Below are 22,873 nucleotides of genomic sequence, written 5' to 3' on the forward strand. Positions count from 1 at the left end.
GGACTCAGTTCTGAAGTACCATGCAAATATTTGAATTTCAGTAAACATAATCGCATGTTAGCTGACAACTGAATTCCTCACTTTTCCTTTGATTGATCTGTCTTCTGTAAACACAACTTGAATAAAATATATACTTTTGCTCCTGGGACACCAATACAGTATAAAAATTATTGAGCCCTGGCCAGTGTGGCTCAGCAGTTAGAGCGTGGGCCTGCGAACCGAAGGGTTGAAGGTTCCATTCTTGGTCAAGGGCAAGTACCTAGGTTGCAAGTTTGATCTCCAGCTGGTCAGGATTGTGTGGAAGACAACCAATCGATGTGTCTCTCTCACATTGATATTTCTCTCTCTCTCTCTCTCTCTCTCTCTCTCTCTCTCTCTCTCTCTCTCTCTCTCTCTCCCCCCTCTCCCTCTCCCTCTCCCTCTCCCTCTCCCTCCCTTCCACTCTGTCTAAAAATCAATGAAAAATATCCTTGGGTGAGGATAAACAAAATATATATATATATATATATATATATATATACACACACACACACACACACACACACACACACATACACACACATATACATATATATACACATATATATGTGTATGTATATATACACATATATATAATGTTTATATGTATATATATGTATGTACACACACACACACATATATATGGTATATATATAAAATTAAAATTGCTACTTTGTTAAATGTGACTGTCATCCCTATCTTTGCTAATGTGTCTTCATTCGATTCCCTTTGAGTTCACAACACAATTTATCTCAGGGAAGTACTTATGATGGAAATATAGATATGTAAATGCTTTTTTCCTTCTTAGATGAAGATAATTTTCCTTTTCAGTTGAAAGACTTATCTCACATAAATTATATAACACAACTCACGACTAGTCCATTGGGTGTATAAACTCTAATGTTAAATAAACTAGAATATAATGAAATACTCAGGATCAAATATATGGGATCAAATAAAATAAATACTTCATTTTTTATGCTACAGAAATATAAATTTTGCATTACATCCTTAGATATATTTATTTCCCATTAATCATAGAAACAAAAAATAATTAGCCAAGCATTTCCAGAAATATTACTGAATGGGAGAACATTCTAAAATAGGCATTTATTCTAAGCTCAATTAACTACAGTAAAAATTTAATTTTGTTTTAAGGTTTATAGAAAATTAATTCAGTCATGGTACATTATTTTAAATGTACTAGCACATCTATTTTTTCAAGAACTGCAGTACCAGAGTCACATTTGTCTGCAAGAATACTGTAACACTGTGTGAGACTTGAATTATGAGCATCTATTATTTTAATTTACATCCAATTAATTCTGTTTGTGCTCTAATTTCAACTAAAAACTCTTCAATTTATCAATGTTCTGAAGCTTGTATCTTTAATAAATTAAATGTATCCATTGCCATAAAAAGGGTATTCAAGCAGCATAAAATAAGAATCATGTTATAAAAATTAATTGACTTTCACATTTTGATAACTAAATCTTCTTTTAATTGCCTAGCTAGGCCCCCCCACCCCCTTTTATTGTGAAAGACAGTCATTGACCAGTTTTAAAGTTAATGACTTTGAAATATAAAGTGTGTCATAGAAGTGAAAAATATAACCTGGTACTAAAAGCTCCATGATAAGGAAGATGTGGGAGAGACGAGGAGAAGCACTGAGGCCCAAGTTGCAAGCAGAAACCAAAGCGTGAGAGATGTTGTGAGAACAGTATTAGGTGCAAAGGAATTGGGCCAGAATAATATAACAATTGCTCTCTATCCATTTAAAGAATGTGAAATGAACCACTCAGAAAGAAGTACCAAGAAACAACAAAAGGCTCATTAGCCACATGTTGATGGTTAGTGGTTTTATTGTTTTCAATTTAGAATGCTCAAGTTTCATTTTACATATAATCCAAGAAATTATCTTCAGCAATCAAAGTTTAATCCGTCTAAATTAAAGGAAAGTATCTGCTCCTGAACAATTTTGCATAAACCAAAAATTTTAAAAACTGGTTTATTCAGTGTGCTCTTTCACTTTAAAAAAAACATTAAAGTTCCTCTGTGGGTAGGAAACAAAGTTTTAAACTAATGTGACAAAACTGCTCACCTAACATTTCTGGCTTGCAAGGAGAAAATAAATTTAGAAGTAAAGCTTTATACAAGAATGTATGAAGTTATAAATTATTTAAATATATATAGATACATGCATCATATGGCATATTTCAAATATTATACCCATATTTTTTAAAGGCCATCTAATCATAATGGTATACCATGTTTAATGAGCTCCATTGATGCTTTCAATTTTATTACCAAATTCTTAATTTTTGCATTTGAAATTAAACCATAAAATTACTGTTCCCAATTTTAAGATATTTTGTAACAGGACTCATAATATAAGTAATACTGCAAATTTTCATCTTAATTATAAAAACCTAAGAAAACCTTTTGTTGGCAAAAAGCTCAGTAAAGACAACATATTTGAAATAATGTACATAAATAACATATACTTACCAAGTCTCTTGGACCATATGGCTCACAGAAGGTGACAGCATTGCCGTGCATAATTGCGCCACACTGTTCTCCAGTCTCACAGTTGCTACATTCAACCCTGTGGGAACATAGAATGCATCCCCAGTCTGAGAACTAAGTAGCACAAAGTGGTTTATTGCTCAGGCAAGGAAAGATGTAAAAGTTATTGTTATTCCGTTCAAATCAACATTTTGAGGAAAGAAATTATGTTTTATATTTGTGACATGTTATGGAAGCATGAAACCAGAAAGACTTAAAATTAAATCCCAGTTATTTCAGTTACTTGAAGTGGTGGATAATTTACTAAACCACCCAAAGTTTTAGTTTTCTCACCTGCAAAATGAGGATAATAATACTGACTTAAACGCAAATAGTTACTGTGCAGATTAAATGAGAATGTATAAAAACACAGAGTACAGAACCAATCTCATAGTCGGCACTTAATAATTGCAGGTGGTATTATCAATAATTATATAGAATATATATGTCCTATATAAGGATGTTTGCAAATATAAAGATAAGAAAAGTAATATACACTTATATAATAAACTAAAAACTTTTATCTCTGAAATTAAAAGTTTTTTTCTTTTGAGATATAATTAATATAAATGTTTAAAATTATTGTTTTCAAATAAATTTGCATGTCTATAAAATATACCATGCTAATAATGAAAAAAATAATTTAATATTTCATATATTAAAAATATATATAATGCTAAAAATAATGGGAACAATAATTTAATCCACATATTAATGTAAAATGTACAGAAATTATAATTCAAGCAAAGTTTGGATCCTGTTACTGCACTAACTTTGCAAATAATTTAATCAGCTGCTTTATTACTATAAAATAAAGTGGTTAATAAATACTTAGGACAGGATTTCAAAAATAAATTTATCCATGTTTTTAGTAGAAAATGAATTTATGAATATTCTAGATTTGACTTTGCATATTTACAGTAACAGTTACAATCGCTCTGCATCGTGACATTTCAACCTGCAATCATTACATACCTAACATGCAGAAAGATAGATCTGTTTCCTCTGTCTGACCCTCAAACCACATGTGAGCTGTATTTCATGCAGAGAGAACATTTTCAAAGACGTTCACATTCCAGGTGCCTAGCATGTATAAAGAACACTATGCCCTTTGTTTTGGAGATCACTGCATTATGCCCTTTCAGCCTTTTGCTAATTTTAGAGAAAGAAGGAGTAGGAACACCCATTCAAGTAGGAAGACAAAAGTATGAAGAGATGTCCGGTAACCCATACAGCCTAGAGGCAGAGGAACAATAAGTGAAAGTTGCAAAATAATTGTATTTCCTATATGTATATTGCAGGGAATAAATGACTGTTATCATTCCAATCTTTTGAACTGTGGTCCTATACCAGGAGATAACAATGCCAAGAATACTTGATTTTTTTTGTAGATTAAACAGAGAACTATTTCTGGTATAGAATTTAAAGTGTTAGCATCACAAATATCAGAAGGAGATTTAAATCTTCTCTTGACTAATGTGAAGCAAGATTCTAATAAATGTCCTTGATATTTAAGAGTTCTAATAGTAGCTTCATAAGGGCAATGAGCATGTCTCTTTTCACCATTTTATGCCTTGTGTGTTGTATTCCATAAATATCTATTGAATAAATGAAGAAGACAAGTATATAAACACAAATATTATTAAGACCTGAGGTCCAAAGCACTTAGAATAGTGTCTGGCACAGATCAAGAACAATGTAAGTGTTAGTGTGTGAGCTATTATTATTATTATTGATTTCCACCATTTTCACCCATAACTGGTATATTAGTGTTTTTCCCCCACAGAGAACCTATTACATGAACTTTTTACTACTGTTTTTCTATTTTTAAACTATGTGTATTTTTTTTTTAAGGACTGTGATTATGATAAAAGTACAGGGAAGGAGCACAGAAATTATAGTGGGATTCACCATTAGTGATAGATGAGGATTATTTGGCCTTCAAGTCACTATAAAATGGCTTCAAAGAAACATTAGCTTTGACAGAAAAAGATTGAAAAAATATTCAACCCTCACCATAGCTATCTGCCACTTCCCCCCAGTAACTTTAAACTAAAAGCATCATTGCTGATGTGAAGTCCAAGACCTGATGTTGAAATTTCCATAACAATGATTCCATCTATAAATATTGATTAGCAGTCCCCAAATCAACCCTATATCAGAGAAATAATATCTGTATAAAATATATTTATTACAGTCTCCCTTCCCTTACTGTTAAGTATCACATAATATCTCTTATTTGTGGAATCTAATGAACAAAATAAACTGGTGAATAAAATAGAAACAGAGGCATGGAAACATGGAACAGACTGATGAAGCTCAGAGGAAAGGGGGGAGGTAGGTGGGAAGAGATTAAGAAAGGAATTTACATGCATATATGCATTACACCTGGACACAGACAATAGGGTGGTGATGGGGTGGGATGGGAACCAGGATGATGTGGACAATGAGTGGGGTGGTATAGGGGGTATCTGTATTACTCTTTTTTTGTGTGTGTACATGCCCCTAGTGGGAACTGAACCCAGGACTCTCTGGTCCGCAGGCAGATGCTCCAATCGCTGAGCCAAACTGGCCAGGGCTGTGTTATTCTTAACATTAAAGATTTAATTAAAAAAAAAAAAAGTGTCATTTTCTTCCAGGAGTTTACACTCCAGAAGAAAAGGCAGAGAAACAAGCACACAATTGCAATGTAGGATGCTAACACAATGCTAGCTATTTATTGTATTCAATTATGTGCCAGATACTCCAGAGCCCATTAAAATCTCTCAACCACTCTATAACATAAATGTCAGTGTCCTCATGTTACTAATAAGAAAATTGAGCTTCAGAAAATTTAAGCATTTGCTCAAGTTACACAGCTATAAAGATGACAGCTGTAATTTGGACCCAGGGCTTGCTAATTCCAAAACCATCACATTTTCCATAGTGCTCATTCCGTATAACAGAAGTACACTGGTTGTGATGCTAACTAACTCAGACTGAGGAAGAAAGGAGAAGCCCCTAAAGGAGGTGGTCCCAGAACTGGTCCTGAATGAGAAACAGAAGTCAAGCAAGGAAGAAAGGTGAGGATGTGATAGGACACAAAGAATGCAGAGATTACAAGATATAAGTAGAATTGCTACTTCAGTGGATTAGTATAGTTGGAGCCCCACAGGTACATAGAGAAGGTGGCAAAGGAGGGGGCTGGAAGTGAGAACCGGTACATAAAAGGCTTCACGTACCACTTACCAAGTAATAGGCACTGTACTAAAAACTCTACAAATAATGCCTCCATTAATTTATGTAAAACCCCTCCCTCTACTTTTTATCCCCATTTATAGGGTGTTAAAACTGAGATTTAGAGATATTAAATAATAGTCCAAGGTAACACGGCTTGAAGTTACAGAACTGAGATTCAAACTCCCAATATCAACCCCCCAAAATCATAATACAAATCCAACTTTTAGGAAAATTACTCTAGGAAAGGATGGACTAGAGGTAGAAAAGGCAGGACTATTGATGTAACACAAGTAAGACATTATAGTGCCTGAAATAAGGTGGAGGTGGAAAAAAGGAGGCCCACTCTAGAGTATTGCTATTCAATAGAAATATAAAATGAACCACATGTAATTTTCAACTTGCTAATGGTTACATTAAAAAATATAAAGGAACAGGTGAAATTAATTTTAATAATATGTTTCATTTAACTCAATATATTCAAGTATTTTAACATGTAATTAATACAAAATTATTAATGACATAGTTTATATTCTGTTCATAATGTCTTCAAATTGTGAAGTGAATTTACACTTACAGCACATCTTGGTTCCGACCAGCTACATTTCAGGTGCTCAGCAGCCATGTGACTAGTGGCTACCATACTGGACAGCATGACTCTAGGGAATTACAGGGATTGGAAACGGACTGCTCTCTGGTGATGCTGACTACTGGCAATGACCAGCTGACAATTACATTGGCATCTGAACTTCGGAGAAAGGAGATCAGCACTGCTAATGACAATTTAGGATATGGGTGAAATCATAGGAGTGCATATTATTGGGGTCAGAGGAGAGGGGAAGACGTACAAAGTGAGAAAAGAAGTGGTTCAAAAATGGATTTCTGGGGGGAAATCATATTGTCCATAGTCTGGTTTTGGGAAAGCTCTAACCATCATAACCCTTCAATGAGAATCAATCTGAGCTTATTTCTATCTAATGTTCTCATGATCATTGGCAGTAAATTAATTTCTATTTATGTTCCTAATAATCTGTGACTTTCCTAATACTGACTCTGCAACATGACCTTCTTAATATTTTTTCTATCATTGAATTTAAGCATTGTACAGCTACGCACATGAATGCCACTATTATAAAAGAAAAGATAAATAATTTCATGATGAACACAATGATCTTGGTGTTCATGGCTTCACAGAAGAAAATATCAACTCATGTCAGAAAGACAAGTTGAGTCTTAAAAAACCTACAGATGTAAATAAACATTCATATTCCAAGACAAGTAATTCCCCAGAATTTAAAACAATACCAAGTGCTCTTAAAATCCTATGCGCCTCTCTTTCTCAAATTGCCTCTGCTTCTAACAATTTAACTTGGTTGAGTAGAGTTAGGTATTTAACCCCAATGGGTGCTCTCTGGGAAGAATACTGGTAGTCTGAAATCCTATTCTTCTACATGTTCCTAAGAATGGGTTCATTTTGCTGAATGATGAGAAGTGCAATATTTTTAGGCTCAAAGGAAAAAATGTTGATTGTTCCTAACATTTAAACTGTGTCCTCGTAGTTGAATTTTCTCAGGAAAATGATGGGCTTTGTAAAGTTGGATAACATATTTTTCAGAGATTGGTAGAAAGAAGGAAGTCTTAAATAATCCCAGTGACAGAAATTTTTTGTTTTTCAATTTAAAAAGGAATGTGATCTCCTAGGTTAAGAATTAGAAATAAATTGCTTCTCTGTTTAATAAGAAAAATAATACTGAATATTATTCTTATCCAAAACAACAACAACAAAATCTTCCTCCTCATTTTCTTTTTTTTCCCAATATGAAAAACAGAGCATAAGAATCTGATAAATACCATGGCACATAATACAAATCACCCACCTCAAAATATATTCTGTTATGAACAGTATGATTAAAAGACATTTTAAGGGAAATGCTTGCTATCCCCAAAGACCACGCAAAGCCTGAATTTGTTAAACCCTTGCTGAACCTATTTATCACACACTTAGATGCCACATGAAGCTTATCTATTACTGGATTTCACAGATCATTGCACGTTCAAGTCAGAGGGCACCTAAAATATCACCAAGTCTCATCACCCCCTCATTTTACAAATGATAGAACAGGAATAGAAATTAGATTTCCCTGCTCCTTGTACAACATTCTTGTCATTCCACTGTAATACAGACAGTAAGAGAACAGAACTCTGATTCTATAAAAACAATGTGCATTTCAAAGAGTCTGCCATCATTTTTACTGTCAGAGTTTTGAAAAGCTTCAATGACTTTTCTTAAAATTGTTTTCTTTTATAAAAGAATTTTGTTTTGCAAGTGAAAATGTACAAAAATAAAAATGTTATGAACTTCGTAGAAAATATTAAGAATAAATCTGCTGGATTGGAATACATAATTAAATTCAATATTCCTTTGCTTATATACAACCATAGATAGTGCATCACTATTTTATATGTACACTATATGTTTTTTATTATTTAGGTGACATGCCTATGTGATGTACATTTGTGCTGTAGAGAGTACACTTCTGAAGGTATAATTATGTTTTTAATCCTGATTTTTAACTCATTAAGCTGAAAAACATGCCAAAGCACTTATTCAGGATGCACAGAGGAAGTTAAAGTGAAACATTCCCTGAGTCCCGGGGCTCCACATACTACAGTGACTTCCCTGGGACTTTCAGGATGCAGGAAAGAGGAGGAGGATTAATAAAAAAAATCGGGATCCTTCTCACAACTGAAGATTTATGAATGATTGGTGGTGACATTATCCTGATAATACATTAATAACTGAATATTATTTTCTCAAGAGCAATCTAATTACATGGCTCATTCTTATCAGATCAGAGGGAAATCACTCAGCCTTTAGTTAGGCACTCTGCTGAAACAAGTTAATCACCTGGAAACTTACTGACAATCAGTTACCATCAAATTCTCATTTGAGATGCGTGCTGTTTGCCCAAATACTGAGGACACTGTATTATCTGTTCATAATGTATTGCCTCTGAAGGAGGAGTCAGTGTCTGAGACTCGGCTTCCAAAGAAGCAACCTGGCATTCTATGAGCCAGAATTGTCTATTCACCGGCATTTCTGAATGGAGATATTAAAATAATTTCAATATTGTTTCTGATGATAAAGAGTACTTTGAAAACGGAAAAAGAAAAAGAAAAGAAAAATCTCCTATAATTTTCCTGACCCAAAGATACACATCTTCCCCGCAGGCACAGCTGACACTGCCCGTGCTGAGGAAGTCGGATGTGTGCCTCGCGAGGCAGGGCAGATCAGGGCGGTGCACCCAGCGAAGGAAACGCGACCTGTGGGCCTTTGGGAGCAGGGCGCTCAGCAACTTCTTCTGGAAACACCTGAGCTCCCTGTACTTTCCATTCAAACCTCAACAATCAGAACACTCAACTTTTGCCCATAAATAATTATGATAAAGAGGGTATGACTATTTTCTTGTAATAAATAAAGCTTTAAAAAATCTCAAAAAATTCTATTCTCTTTGTAAATGTGGAATATTTTTAGAAAAAAGCAGCAAGTAAAGCTCACTCTATTAGACTGAGAATAATATCACCTTCAACAATGTCATGACTTATTTCTTATTTAAATATGCTCTAAACATGAAAATGACAAACTGAGGGAGGTAAGAAAACTCTTCTTATTTCACTAGAGTTTTAAAATTTGATCTCTCCTTTGTTAACAGGTACAATAACACATATTATATAACCCTTCTGATATGCTACTACTACACAACATTCTGACCACCTACTATGGTTAATTCCACTAGATGCTGTTTGAAGAAATATTTTTTCACTTGTTTCAAATGTACTTAACATTTAATTCCATTGAGTGAGCTCTTGTTTCTGTAACCAAAACAGAGACCAAACAAGAAAATAATATGCCTCCAGATTCATACCTTACTTTATTAGTGGGCCACCTCCTGGATAACCTTTCTGCTATAGATAAATTACCACAGAGCAATTACATCATGGTAAGAAAAGCGAGGAAAGGAAGCAAGAGAGGAAGGCTAGAGAAGAGTTTTGTAATAAGAGACAACCTTATTAACAAAAGAAAAGAGAGAAAGAGAAATGGTGGAACAACACAGAGGAAGAGAGAGAAAAAGTAGAAAAAGATGCACATTAGACCAGAATATTGGTCATCAAGCCCTAGAGGTCACTTTATAATTCCACAACCTCAAAATACACTAATATATTAGAGGTTCTAGCAAAGATATGTCATCACAGAAACTACTTACCTTGCCTGATTTTTCTCATTAGTCACAATCTCCCTTAGTTACCTGCTCTTAAAAAAAAGTCAGGTTTGACTTCCAGTCAAGATGGTGGGTAGGTAAATGCAGTATTGGGTCCTCCCACAACCACATCAAAGTTACAACTAAACTACCGAATAACCATCATTCAAAACTGCCTGAAATCAAGCTGAATGAAAGTCCTACAACTATGGAATTAAAGAAGAAGCCACATTGAGACTGGTAGGAGGGGTGGAGGTGCAAAGGGCTGGTCCCACACCCACATGTGGCAGATAAAAATCAGGAGGGATACCTCGGCTGGGAAGGTTCTCCCTGAGGAGTGAGGGGTCCCTGTCCCACACCAGGCACCCCGCTCAGTGTTCCAGTGCCAGGAAGAGAAGTCCCCATAACTTCTAGTTGGAAAAACCAGTGGGAACTGAGGTTGAGGGAGGATGAAGCGGCTGGAGCCCCAGGCAGCTCCTCTTAAAGGGCCCATGCACGGACTTACTTGGACTGGCACCCTCCAGGCTCCAGCCTGGGGGAGGCAGCTTCAAAAGCACCAGAGTCATATGGGGAAGAACTGAGCTGTTTGGCATTGGAGCGAGGACTGGAGGGGCAGCGTTCTCCTGGACAGACGTGCTGCCAGAGATCTTTATGCCTTTGGTGAGCCCTTCCCTGGGGCAGCAGACAGTCACCATATCTGGGACTCCAGCAACCTGGCTCACACTATTTGCCCCGCCCTGGTGATTTCCTGAGGCTCTGCCCCACCCTACTTTCAGGCCCACCCAAGCTGTTGCCAGTTGTTTTATCATAGGATTGGCCTGTTTTGGATCCTGCTTCAGGTTTTCCTAAATTCTTTCAAACAAGCAGCATCTGGTCTCAGCTAGCCCCATACCTCTCATTAAGTTATACATAGAAACAAACACAGGGAGGCAGCCAAAATGAGGAGACAAAGAAATAAGTCCTAAATGAAAGAACAGAACAAAACTCCAGGAAAAGAACTAAGTGAAATGGAGATAAGCAACCTATCAGATGTTGAGTTCAAAACACTGCTTATAATGATGCTCAACTGACTTAGTGAGAACCTCAGTGAACTTAGTGAGGGCCTCAAGAGCATAAAAAAGGACCAGTCAGAAATGAAGGAGGCATTAACTGAAATAAAGAATAATTTACACAGATTCAATAGTAGAATAGGTAAAGCCAAGAAGCAAACCATCGTTTGGAATATAAGGAAACAAAAAACACCCAATCAGAAGAGCAAAAAAAAAAAAAAATCCAAATAAATGAGGATAGTATAAGGAGCCTCTGGGACAATGTCAAGCGTGCCAACATTCGCATCTTGAGGGTGCCAGAAGGAGATGAGAGAGAACAAGAAATCGAAAACCTATTTGAAACAATAATGGCAGAACACTTCCCTAACTTGGTGAAGGAAAAAGACAAACAAATCCAAGAAGCACAGAGAGTCCCAAACAAGATGAATCCCAAGAGGCCCACACCAAGACACATCATCATCAAAATGCAAAAGGTTCAAGACAAAGATAGAGTCTTAAAAGCAGCAAGAGAAGAGCAGTTAGTTACCTACAAAGGATTTCCCGTAAGACTGTCAGCTGATTTCTCAAAAGAAACTTTGCAGGCCAGAAGGGAGTATCAAGAAATATTCAGAGTACTGAAAAGCAAGAACCTACAACCAAGATTACTCTATCCTGCAAAACTGTCATTTAGAATCGATGGCCATATAAAGAGTTTCCCAGACAAAAATAAAGCTAAAGGAGTTCATCACCATCAAACCATTATTATATGAAATGTTGAAGAGTCTTCTTGAAGAAAAAGATAAAAAATATGAACCATCAAAATGACAATGAATACATATCTGTCAACAATTGAATGTACAAACAAAATGAACAAGCAGAACAGATAAATTCTCATAGATACACAGAACATTTTGTGGTTTCCAGATGGGAGGGGGATTGGGGGAATGGGTGAAAAATGTGAAGGGATTAAGAAGTACAAATTGGTTGTTAGACTGACAGACCTCAAAAGGAAGGGGGGTTGGGGAGTGGGAAGAAAGAAACCAAAGAACTTATATGCATATATGCATAACCAGTGGACACAGACAACAATGTGGGGAAAGGCAGGAGGGAGGTGAGAATGGGGAGGAGGGGGTCAATGGGGGAAAAATAAGAAACATCTGTAAAACATTCAACAATAAAGTTAAAAAAAAAAAAAAAAAAAGATGTCAGGTTTATGCTCCATGTTCCACCAGGAAAACACTTTAGGTTAAATGTCTTCTAAGTGATCATTGTTACTAAATGAAAAAACCCCTTGGAAATCCCTCAACAGTGGTGCGGAGACTTTGGTGTCCATAGCTACTGCTCCCTTCACCTAGGACTGTCTTCTAGGCTTACTGCTCAAGGACCTGCTCAATGTTGAGCGAAGTGGATGTACTTTTATCTGGTTTCTTTCTCAGGGATATTGTTCATTAGTCTTACTTTTTTGTGATTACCTAGAAACCGCACTTGATTGTGATTCTCATACTTGGCTCGGAAATTTAATTCCTTCTGTTTTTATTATGTATAAGGACTCTAAGACACTAAAGAACTATGAAGTAATTTTACTGCTTTTTTGACTTCTTTTCTCTTATGCGTAGGCTATTAATCACTGAATAAAACTCCAGCTACAATAAGTCAGCCCCATCCTAAAATCTCAGTCTTTCCATATTCTTTGTTCAGACAACTATTTTTGTCAAAGAAAATGAACTTTAATAAGCCAAATCACCAGTATTTCTGCTGCACTTCAGGATAACTGCTCCAATAAATTAGTATTTTCAAGAGAATACCAAATCTATTACCCTGCTATTGTAGTTTCATCTTTTACATGTAAAAATATAAATATTCTAATCTTTTCTTGATTCAAGCAATGCTATGCAATGCCAGCCATGGCTTTAGCTTCCTTAGCTGTAAATTGTGAGCTTTCCGAATGATAAACTGATTGACGATTGACAAAAGTTTCATGTACCGTAGGACCTGAAACAACTTCATTTTTTGTCTTTCTTTCTGATGTCTCATATCCCTGTTGGCATCACAACTGACTCATTTAAGATGCTCCTGTCCCTGATCTCTGTTGAATAGGACATCTCTGCTATTATTATTGTGCTGGAGGGGAAACATCTGTTCTCATCTGGTTGCCATTTATCATCATGTTTTCTAATAGTCCCAAGTTTACCACCAGAATATCAGAGCCTTGTGATGTTTAACTCTGGGTGCGTTTTGCGACTGTCAGAAAACAAGCATTAAAGGGCTAATTTGCTAAGCAAAACCATGATTCCTCCTTGATTATGTAATTGCTTGGAGGGTAAAGACACTTGTTAGAAAAATTTAAATAATTTTTAAGAATTCACTCACTTTTTAGTTCCTTTAACTCTCTTTAAACTCCAAGTTATGAATAAAAAATGTCTCCTTTTTCATATTTTCCTCATTGTTTTTCTTACTGTTGAAAATTTTTATTGAGTAAATTTGCACACAGTAAAATACATAGATTTTAAGTTTTGACAAATATACAAATATACGTAGCCTGTGCCCTCTCAGAATATGTTCATCATATAATATGTTCATCACCCCCAGAAAATTCTTCCTGGCCCTTTCTAGTCAATCTCCCCTCCTTGAAATAACCACTGATGTAATTTCTATCACTTTAGGCAAGCTTGCTTAATTTGGATTTCATATAAATGAAACCACACAGTAAAACTATGTTTTTTCATTCAACATAGTATTTTAGAGATTTAGCCATGTTGTTTCAATTAGCAATAATTCATCCCTTTTTATTACTGAGTAGTATTCCACTGTATGGATGAATCACTGTTTATCCATTCTGTTGATGGATTCCCAGTTTTTGCTACCAGGTATATTTCTTTTCAATAAAAAAATTATTTTTCTCCATTCATATAAAATACTGCCAGTGTTTATATTATATATATATATATATATATATATATATATATATATATCTCATAAAAAGGAACTATGAAAGTGTGGTTGTTGTACAAGAAGTAGATGTTTAAATAAAATGTTAATGATATCAAGCATATTTGTAAGTCTTTACATTTTTTCTAAATTTATAGTTACATGAGATTTTTCTTCCCACTTCATTTATTTTTTGGTTGGAGGGTTGTCTCTCTTATATGAATAAGACTACTGTTCTTCTCCATTGTCAGTAACACAATCATAATCAACATACTTGATCACTGGACGTTGTCAGCAGTGCTGATAAGTTGGTGTTGCTCCATCCACACTCTCTCTCATGCCCTCGGGTTCAATGGCACATTTGAAATGTTGAAGTTACTGCTGTAACTCCAAGGTATACCAGCATGCATTCTGGCATCACGGCAAAGTTAACGTGAAGAAGCTTCACTCTCACCAAGCTTGAGCCACCACTGTATTCCCATGAAGGGCTTTTGTGGTTCTCTTTACTTTAACTTTACTTCTCATCTCTCATTCCAACAAAGCAATCAGAACCCGTGGGAAGAATGGAAAGATAAAGGGCTACTCCTTCAGCAGGGTCCAGAGAAACTTGGGGGGCAAAATGCAGAAGAAATCTATGCTCTGCATTTCAGGGAGGCAGAAGGACCACAGCTTCATGATAGCACCCAAAGCACAGCATTGCGATGATGCCCATGGCCCAGGGCAAGGAGCAGCAGAACAGTTTCTATGTTCTCAAGCAGGGCTCAAAACAGAACCACTGCCCTGAAGGAGAGAGTGGACAGGAGAGGGATGAGGCTATCTGTGTGGACCAGTCACCACACACTAGATGAGCTGGGGAGGACTCAGTGATTATCTGCAGGAACAGATGACTGGGGGACCAGAGGTACATCTCCACCAACCTCCACTAATAAGTCATCCGAATCTTAGATACAACATGAGAAAAGTGGGAGAGAGAAGCCAAAGTTAACTGAAATTAAATTTTCATCACTGGTAGAAGGGGGACAAAAAAATAAATTAAGTTGAGTTATCAAAGAGTAAAGAATGTTTTATTTCTCTGATACATAAGTTTGTGAACAGAATTCCTAATTACTATAGTTGTGTAAGCATAAACAATTTTTGAAAGACTGGCAGAAACTGTTAACAGTGTTGCCTCTGGAGGAAGGGACTATAGATCTAGTGTAGGAAAAAAGCTTACTTTTATTATTTTCTTATATTCTTGATCTTTTCACTAAGTACATTTATTAATATTTAGATAAAATCTAATATCTAAACTAAGTAGATAGACAGTGCATTCAATATTGAGTTGATGTAAAAAAAACTTTCTTGGTTCTATTCCAACTGCTGTCACAGACTTGGAATAGTAACTTGGCTGTTTTGTGGTCTTTATTTTTATGGATAGTCATTTATACATGAGATAAGAAACTTGGATATCAAGAATTACATGAAATAGAGTGAAAGCAAAGTTGATTTCATTAGATAAATTTAATGGAAAAAAAATAAGTGATGAATGACTAACTTTTGAACTGATCTACCTCTCCATCATTGTACAGACATGACTTTAGTTTCTTAATTTCTCGTTTTTGCTTGTTCTTAAAAGTTACAAATTAAATAATGTATAGAATGCTTTTTGAACCCTATGGAAGAGACATGCTCATAAAAGTAGTGCATTTCTCTCTTGTGGCAAATCACTTGGTGACGCATTTAGTCAGGGGAACTTGGCCCAAAGCAGTGCACCAGACACTCTGTTGCTACCTGTGTATGGCAGTGGCACAGTTAGGGTGCTGGTAGCAAGAATCCTCCTTCTACACTGCCATCAAGTAGCCCAGTGGTCTAGTTTGGTGGGGTGGGGGTGGGGAGTAAAGAGAATCAAAGACAATATCATAAGGAATAAACTCACACAACAATATGTGTGCCAAGAAAACAGAGACGTCAAGAGTGTGAAAACTGTCTATGAAGTTACAAAAACAAAGTTGGCTTTACTTTATCAAAACTACTTCCTGAGATATCTGATTTTACTGGGTTTTGGTTTCTGACTTTTGGGAATTCATGTTTATTTTCAAAGGTTTTAAGGCATCCAATACCCTCTTTTTTTCCTTCTCTATGATTCTGCCATAATATATTTTCATTACATTCCAAATATCATAAAATATAGATATGTTTAATTTGATGTCTGTTTTTTATTCAAATGCAATGAGAGAAAACTTGGAAACCCATTTAAATAAACTGGCTAACGATTATTTTAATTATAATGATTTTTGTTCATATCTAGGCTAAGAGAAGACAAGGAGATGCAAATACACCACAGGAGGAAGAAAGAAGGGGAGGAGCAAGGGAGAGAAAGGGAAGGGAGGGGAAAGATAAGGGGGTGGGGAGCGGGGAAGAGGGGGAGGGAAAGAGAGGTGGGAAGGAGAGAGAGAGAAGGAGGGAGAGAAGTAACTTGCATTGAGCATCTACAATACACCAGGCGTGGTGCCAGACCTTTTCAGACTTATCAAACTTTAAAACAGTGCCCTAAGGACAGTATTCATCTCATTTTTACTGACAAGACAACAGGGCTCACAGAAGTGAAGCCTTTTCTTTTCTCAAGGTACCAGCTGGCAAGTGCCTAGTTGAAGAGTAAAGCAGACTGGCCTGACCTCAGGTCCTCCGGCACCTTTTGATCAACAAAGTCATCTGTCAAATGCTGTTAGTTTCATAGTTTGGATTATTTTAAAACTTAAAGAGGCTAGATGAAAGCGCTGGTGGGCAATAAGGAATAAAGTAAATTTACTCTGAAGCATATTTGATAGAACACAGAAGTATATGGCTTTTTAAAGTTAATAAAAGTTTTTTTGTGTGTGTGTGTGTGTTTTTAAAGCAGGAAAAAAAATCATACCTTAAGTAAAAGGGACACAAAATCTATAACTTTGGTCAAGAAAACATAGATCAGTCATGAAAATGGGTGAAGCAAAATCAATCACGTTTCATTGATCTTAAAAACAACAGAATTTGAAACACATAAAAGTCACATTTTGTATATGTCAGGAAAACTCACTGAAGAAAATGAATTAGCTTGACAGAAATGAACTTGCCTTGAAAGAAACAAATCATCTAATATCTACATTAATGGAAAATAAAAAAGCCCAATGAGGAGAGGTGGGGAATTTTTCCTTGGTGAAAGCAGTGCTTAGAAAGTTCTTTTTTTCCTTATATTAATAAAGAGTTTCCATTTAGTTTAAGAAATTTATATTTAGGTTATGTTCATAGGAAAGTGATATTTTGTTGACAAATTATTTCTTTAAATGGCATATAAATTATGAGATTTTATGACTGTCTAGTATGATTCTGTTTGTATATTTATACTATCTAGATTTATATTTCTTTCTAGAAAAGACATAAAAAGTTCCTCTGTCTAGTATTTAAGCACCAACACTCTCTAAATGTCATCTGCTACTCTCAGGTCAAGGGCCACTTTTTCCAACAAACTCCCACCAGGGTCATCTCTCTCTCTCTCTTTGGAACTACAGTATATTATTTGTATCCCTTTAAACCAGGATTTCTATCCTGGATTATACATTTTTAAGAAATATTTTTAGTGTGTCCTCTACTAAACTATAAAATACTTGAGAGAATATAGTATATCTGCTTTTCATTTACTGTATAAATGAAATAATTATTGCTTAATATTTGTTGAACAGGAAAAGTAAACAAAAACAGAAACAGGTATCATATGCTGACATTTGAGAATAAAACGGTTATTCTCTTTCTAGTCTTCAGTATTGCTTGGATTTTGGTGGTAAAAAGTTTACATTAAATCTTCTTCTACTTTATCTCGGACTCTTAATTGTGCATACAAAAACACATAGTATCACAGAAAATTCAGATATTCTCTCAAATTGTGCAGATTGATTGTTGCTCTGGGTAGACAGGCCTATTTCTCCAAAGTCAGCAAAAATACAATTGCCAGAAAATTCATGCATCCATTTATGTATTCAATGAGTTTCTTTTTTTAAATTTATTTTCATTTAAAAATGTCTCATCACCATTTATCCTGTTCCACCTCCACCCATGCCACTCCTCCTCAATCATCACACTGTTATCTGTGTTCACGTCAACAAGTTTTTAACAAGTGAGTTTTGGTTCACTATACCTTTGCCCTCAAAAATCTCATGAAACTGCCCCTAGTCTTTGAAGAGGTGATAGGAGTATAATAATGAGGTGACCTAATGGCTTAGAAGTCATGTGAAAGTGTGACTAAAATCATCTGTAAATAATTTCCATTTTGCTTGGCATAAATGCAATAGACATTTAAAACTTAATGTTTTTCTATGTAAGGATTTTATACAACTGAAAAAACATCTAAGCACACCCACGGCTTTGAGGGGTAGCTAGATTCAGTTCTTAAGTCAAGCATAGAGAGTATGCATGCCTGGCCAGTGTGGCTCAGTGGTGAGCACTGATTCACACACCAAGAGGCTGCTGGTTCAATTCCTGGTCAGAGCACATGCCCAAGTTGTGGAGCAAATCCCCAGTGGGGGGCATGTAGGAGGTAGCCAATCGATGTTCTTTCTCATCGATGTTACTATCTCTCTCTTACTCTCCCTTCTTCTTTCTCTAAAATCAATAAAGAGTAGACAGTATGCAGTCTACATTAAGCCCAGGTCTCCAGTTAAACAATTCATACTGGTACCGTAGTGTCAAAGAACAATTTAATTTTATATAACTACTCCAAGGAAGCATCAGCACCATTTTTTTTTTTTTTGCATTAAAATAACCTAAGTGAGGCATATTCCTGTGACTTACCATATATTTGGATTCAATTCCAGTTGGTGATAGGAATCAAAGTCATCTCGCAGGATAATACTGTCACTATGTATTTCAGCTAAAAGGAAAAAAAAAATGTATTTAAAAAAATTATACTAAACAATAGATTTAGCTCTACAAAAGGCTCGACATGCTGCATTTATGAGGAATAATAGTGTTTTAAGTTAAACACTATGAGCAGTTGATTATATTGGCTTTTCCCTTAAACTACTAAGAGAAAAGAGTCAAGGCTTTGCTGTTTAGACATCTAGAAATATGAAAACAAGAGCCCCCAAACAGAAACCCTACCAAAAAGTCAGCAGATGAGACAGGCAGGAAGGCCAAGGTCAGCACCAACATATAGAGAGCGGTCACACAAGACTTGCCTCTCATCCGGCTGGTGTGGCTCAGTGGTTGAGTGCACTAAGAGGTTGCCAGTTCATTTCCCGGTCAGGACACATGCCCAGGTTGTAAGCCGGATCCCCAGTGGGGGCATGCAGGAGGCAGCCAATCGATGTTCTCTCTCATCGATGTTTCTATCTCTTTCTCCCTCTTCCTTCCTCTCTTTCTAAAATCAATAAAGAAAAAAAAAAAAGACTTGCCTCTCAGAGCTCGACACGCCCAGAAGAGACTTAGTGTCTAACTCACTCTAAAGTGGAAAAGGGACATAACACTCTGTCTGTTGTCAGCTAACATTGCTGGTATTTACTAAACCATTTCCTCTTCTTTCCTACTGTCCCTCTTGCCCTGGCTTGCTTTCTCTCATTCCCTATATTCAATTATTTTTTATTTAATGTTTTAAATGAACTTTTTCCCCCTTTGGAGCTGCACAGGAGAAATCATACATGAATAAGTGGAATTCCCCATTATAGTCATGTTAAAAGTCAGAAGGCATGCCAGAGAACCATCCATAGTTTTCAATATATTATCACTACACTTGAGATGATTATATTAAACACCCATTTTTAAAAAAAGCTGGGGGAATGCTAAAAGCAAAGAAGGTTTTCATAAGCTATAGAGGATGTGATATTTGCACTGAATAGAGGGTGAATGACTAACAACAATTTCATGGCCAACTACAGATAAGTAGGCTCACTTTTAAGGTTGTGTGAGAAAATAGTTATTTCTACTCAAGGTATAAAAAAAATAGATCTTGTGCTTATAAACTCTCTCAAATGATTCCCATGTTTCCATTGGGAAGTTTGTTTCAGCTAATATAAATTCTCTCAGCCTGTATAATTTTGTTTGAACTAGTTTACATATTTTTTTTTTAATTAAAATCATATGATCTAATTCATAAAAAATAACCTCCCACATTTTTTTTTCCAAACGTGATATTTTACCTTTCTTTTTTCCTCACTGAAACTCAACTCCAAATATCAGGAAGCATACTTCTGAACCCTCTTTGGTGATATCACCTCCTATAGCCATCCCCACCCTCTTTATACCAGGTATGTCAGCAGGTAAGCGTATAACAAAGTCTAGGAAACTAGTGAATCAGCATGTATTGAGAGGAATGGCTTTTTAGACTCAAAGCCTTAGGCAGGATAACAGGGAGAATATGGATTTACACTGGAGAGAACTCTGTGATGTATTCTGTGCATGGGAGTGATTTAATGATTCCTCTGAGCAATTAGATACAGTGCTGGAAATGCCTACAGGATGTAGCTCTCTCAAATGCCCAGTGGCTGAGACTAGAGAGGCAGCTGGGCCACTGTGAGTCACCAGCCTGTCTCTGTTGCCAGAAGGCATGCTTCTAAGAACTATGTTTGTCTGCCAAAGAAGAGCAGCCCTAAGCTGTAGCATCACATAAAAGTAGAGCTTCGCAAGGCAGATCTTCCAAAGAGAAAAATTAATTAATTGGATTTAGAGGTTGAAAGGAAAAGCCCAAGAGACAAATCACTGACCCATCTGGAAGTCCCAAAGTGAGAGATGTCCAAAAAGGTTTGAGCCAGCCAGCCAGCCAGCATGACTTCTTTTCATTCTTATTAAATAGTGTAGTGTAGGAAATTGTTTTTAAAATAATCCTTCATTGTAAATTTAACTCTTAAAGTTCTTTTGTTTCACAGAGAATTTTTTTTACAAAGACATGAGTAAGCTTCAAGGGTTATTTGTTCAAGTATTTATTGATTTCCAACACTGCTATATTGTTGACTAAACACTTTACAAATATGAATTCAGTTCATCTTCATAACAATCCCAGAAGGTAGGTAATGTTATTAGTTCCATTTTACAAATGTGGAAACAGGCACAGAGAGGTTAAGTAACTTGCTCAGTGTCACATGGCTAGGAAGTGGTGAAGGGGAGGCTAGGCAGTTTAGCTCCAAAATCTGTCCTCTTAACCACCATAGAATGCTGCCTCAAGGATTATGGCCCACTAAGTGTGTGGTACTGTGAAAAGATCATGAGAAAAATGAGCAGTGGTAAAGTAACATGGCGCCATTCAACAAATCAGATAGTTATTTAAAGAGTCTCGTATCAGTTTTTGAAGAAATGAGTAAATTACTTCTCTTTTTACAACACAGTACTAATTTGAGCAGAAATGTCAAATCTGAAATGAGATGAATACCTTCACACCTAGCTCCTTACCCATTGCTTCTATGTTCTATGTGTGATTGGTAGGAGCACTAGGGAAAATTCAGCACTAGACTACTCTGTCAAACGGTCATACTCAACAGGATCCAAAGGATGAACATATTAACAACTTGGAAAGTTCTTCCATTAGCCCTTCGCTGGGTACCTCAGTGAGTTCCTGTGTTCAAGCATAATCTGGACCTGACTCTAATTTCAGTGAATTGTCAGCAAGTCAGAGCGGGCAGAGAGTTTCATCTGCTCACATAGCCAGAGGAACGAGACAAGTAGATGTAGCACTAGGTTAGTGACACTGGGGTCTTAAACACTTACCTAGGTGCAGGTGCACAGTAGCCTCTGTTGGAGCTGAACCAAGAGAAAAAAAAGGGAAAGATGACTGATTAGCAACAAAAGCAAAATCTAGTATTAAACAATCACAAATGCAATTACAAAACTTAGGTCATATAAAAATAAAATGGCTAGAAGCTTTTTAGAGAAGAATAAAACGTCAATAAACATCCTAAAATAAGATACCCAACTCTCTATTTAGTTATATTTAAAAGTAACACATTACCCTTAAAGTGAAGAGTTCACACAGGAAATATTTATTATTCAAGTTTAGTCAGGTATCCCTTGAGACAAACAATATAAATGAGATGTGATAGTTCATCAATATGCCAAAAACCTTTTTGAGCACTTTTTACATGCCAGGGGCTGTTTTGGGTATTTGGGAAATAGAGGGGAAAAAAGCACCATTTTTGCCCTCAAACAATTTACCATCTGGTGGAGACAACTATAATATACTATAGTAAGTGCTATAGTAGAGTGTTCAGAGGGTGCTGGGGTGAGCTGGAGGACAAGGGAGGGATATTAATTCCAGGCTGACCAGGAAAAGAGGGTTGTCAGGAGAGGCTTTCCAGAGATGATTTCTGTGCTGAGTCTGAAAGACTAGTAGGAGTAAGATAGGTGGGGGCAGGGAGGGAGGAACAATTGAGTGGCACAGAGACGTAAGAGAAAATGGCCTCTTGGGAAAACCACAAGTTCAGCATGACTGGATGAACCATAAGAGGATGGAAGAAAAAAGGTGAAGTTGAGAAGATTGAGAGGACAAGAACATGACATTGAATGCTAAGGAGCCTGGACTTGACCATGAAAGCATGATGATCTGAACATTTATGAGCAAAGGACTAGATATTCAAATATTCATTTTAACAAGACTTTGAAAATAAGGGATACTGCCCAATTAATACCTTCGTTATATTTTTTTCTCAAAATACTTTCAAATCTATGAAGAAATATTGTCAATTCACTATCTAAAAATTAGAACCTATGCTATAGATATTATAAAATAATTTACATCAGTTAAAGAATTTTATCTAGATATGAAAATATTTATTTCTATCACAATGGCCAGTGCTTCAGATATGTTAGAAGAAAAATCTAGATTTAATAGCTTTTTAAAACTAGAAGACCTTTAAGTAGGTATGG

At 36.0% G+C, this 22,873-nt stretch overlaps 1 protein-coding gene across 2 annotated transcripts in view; it reads right to left on the bottom strand.

Moving 5' to 3' along the window:
- RELN (reelin) overlaps positions 1–22,873 on the bottom strand; it is a 576,569-nt gene that overhangs the window by 284,020 nt on the left and 269,676 nt on the right. For both annotated transcript variants that reach the window (XM_036246852.1, XM_036246851.1), the window contains exons 5-7: positions 21,719–21,751; positions 18,815–18,893; positions 2,527–2,623 (exon numbers count right to left, since the gene is read on the bottom strand). In XM_036246852.1, coding sequence (XP_036102745.1) covers positions 2,527–2,623; positions 18,815–18,893; positions 21,719–21,751 — 209 coding nt within the window. The remainder of the gene's footprint in view (positions 1–2,526; positions 2,624–18,814; positions 18,894–21,718; positions 21,752–22,873) is intronic.

Source organism: Molossus molossus, unplaced genomic scaffold (genome assembly GCF_014108415.1).
Source record: "Molossus molossus isolate mMolMol1 unplaced genomic scaffold, mMolMol1.p scaffold_m16_p_7, whole genome shotgun sequence".
Classification (NCBI taxonomy): domain Eukaryota; kingdom Metazoa; phylum Chordata; class Mammalia; order Chiroptera; family Molossidae; genus Molossus; species Molossus molossus.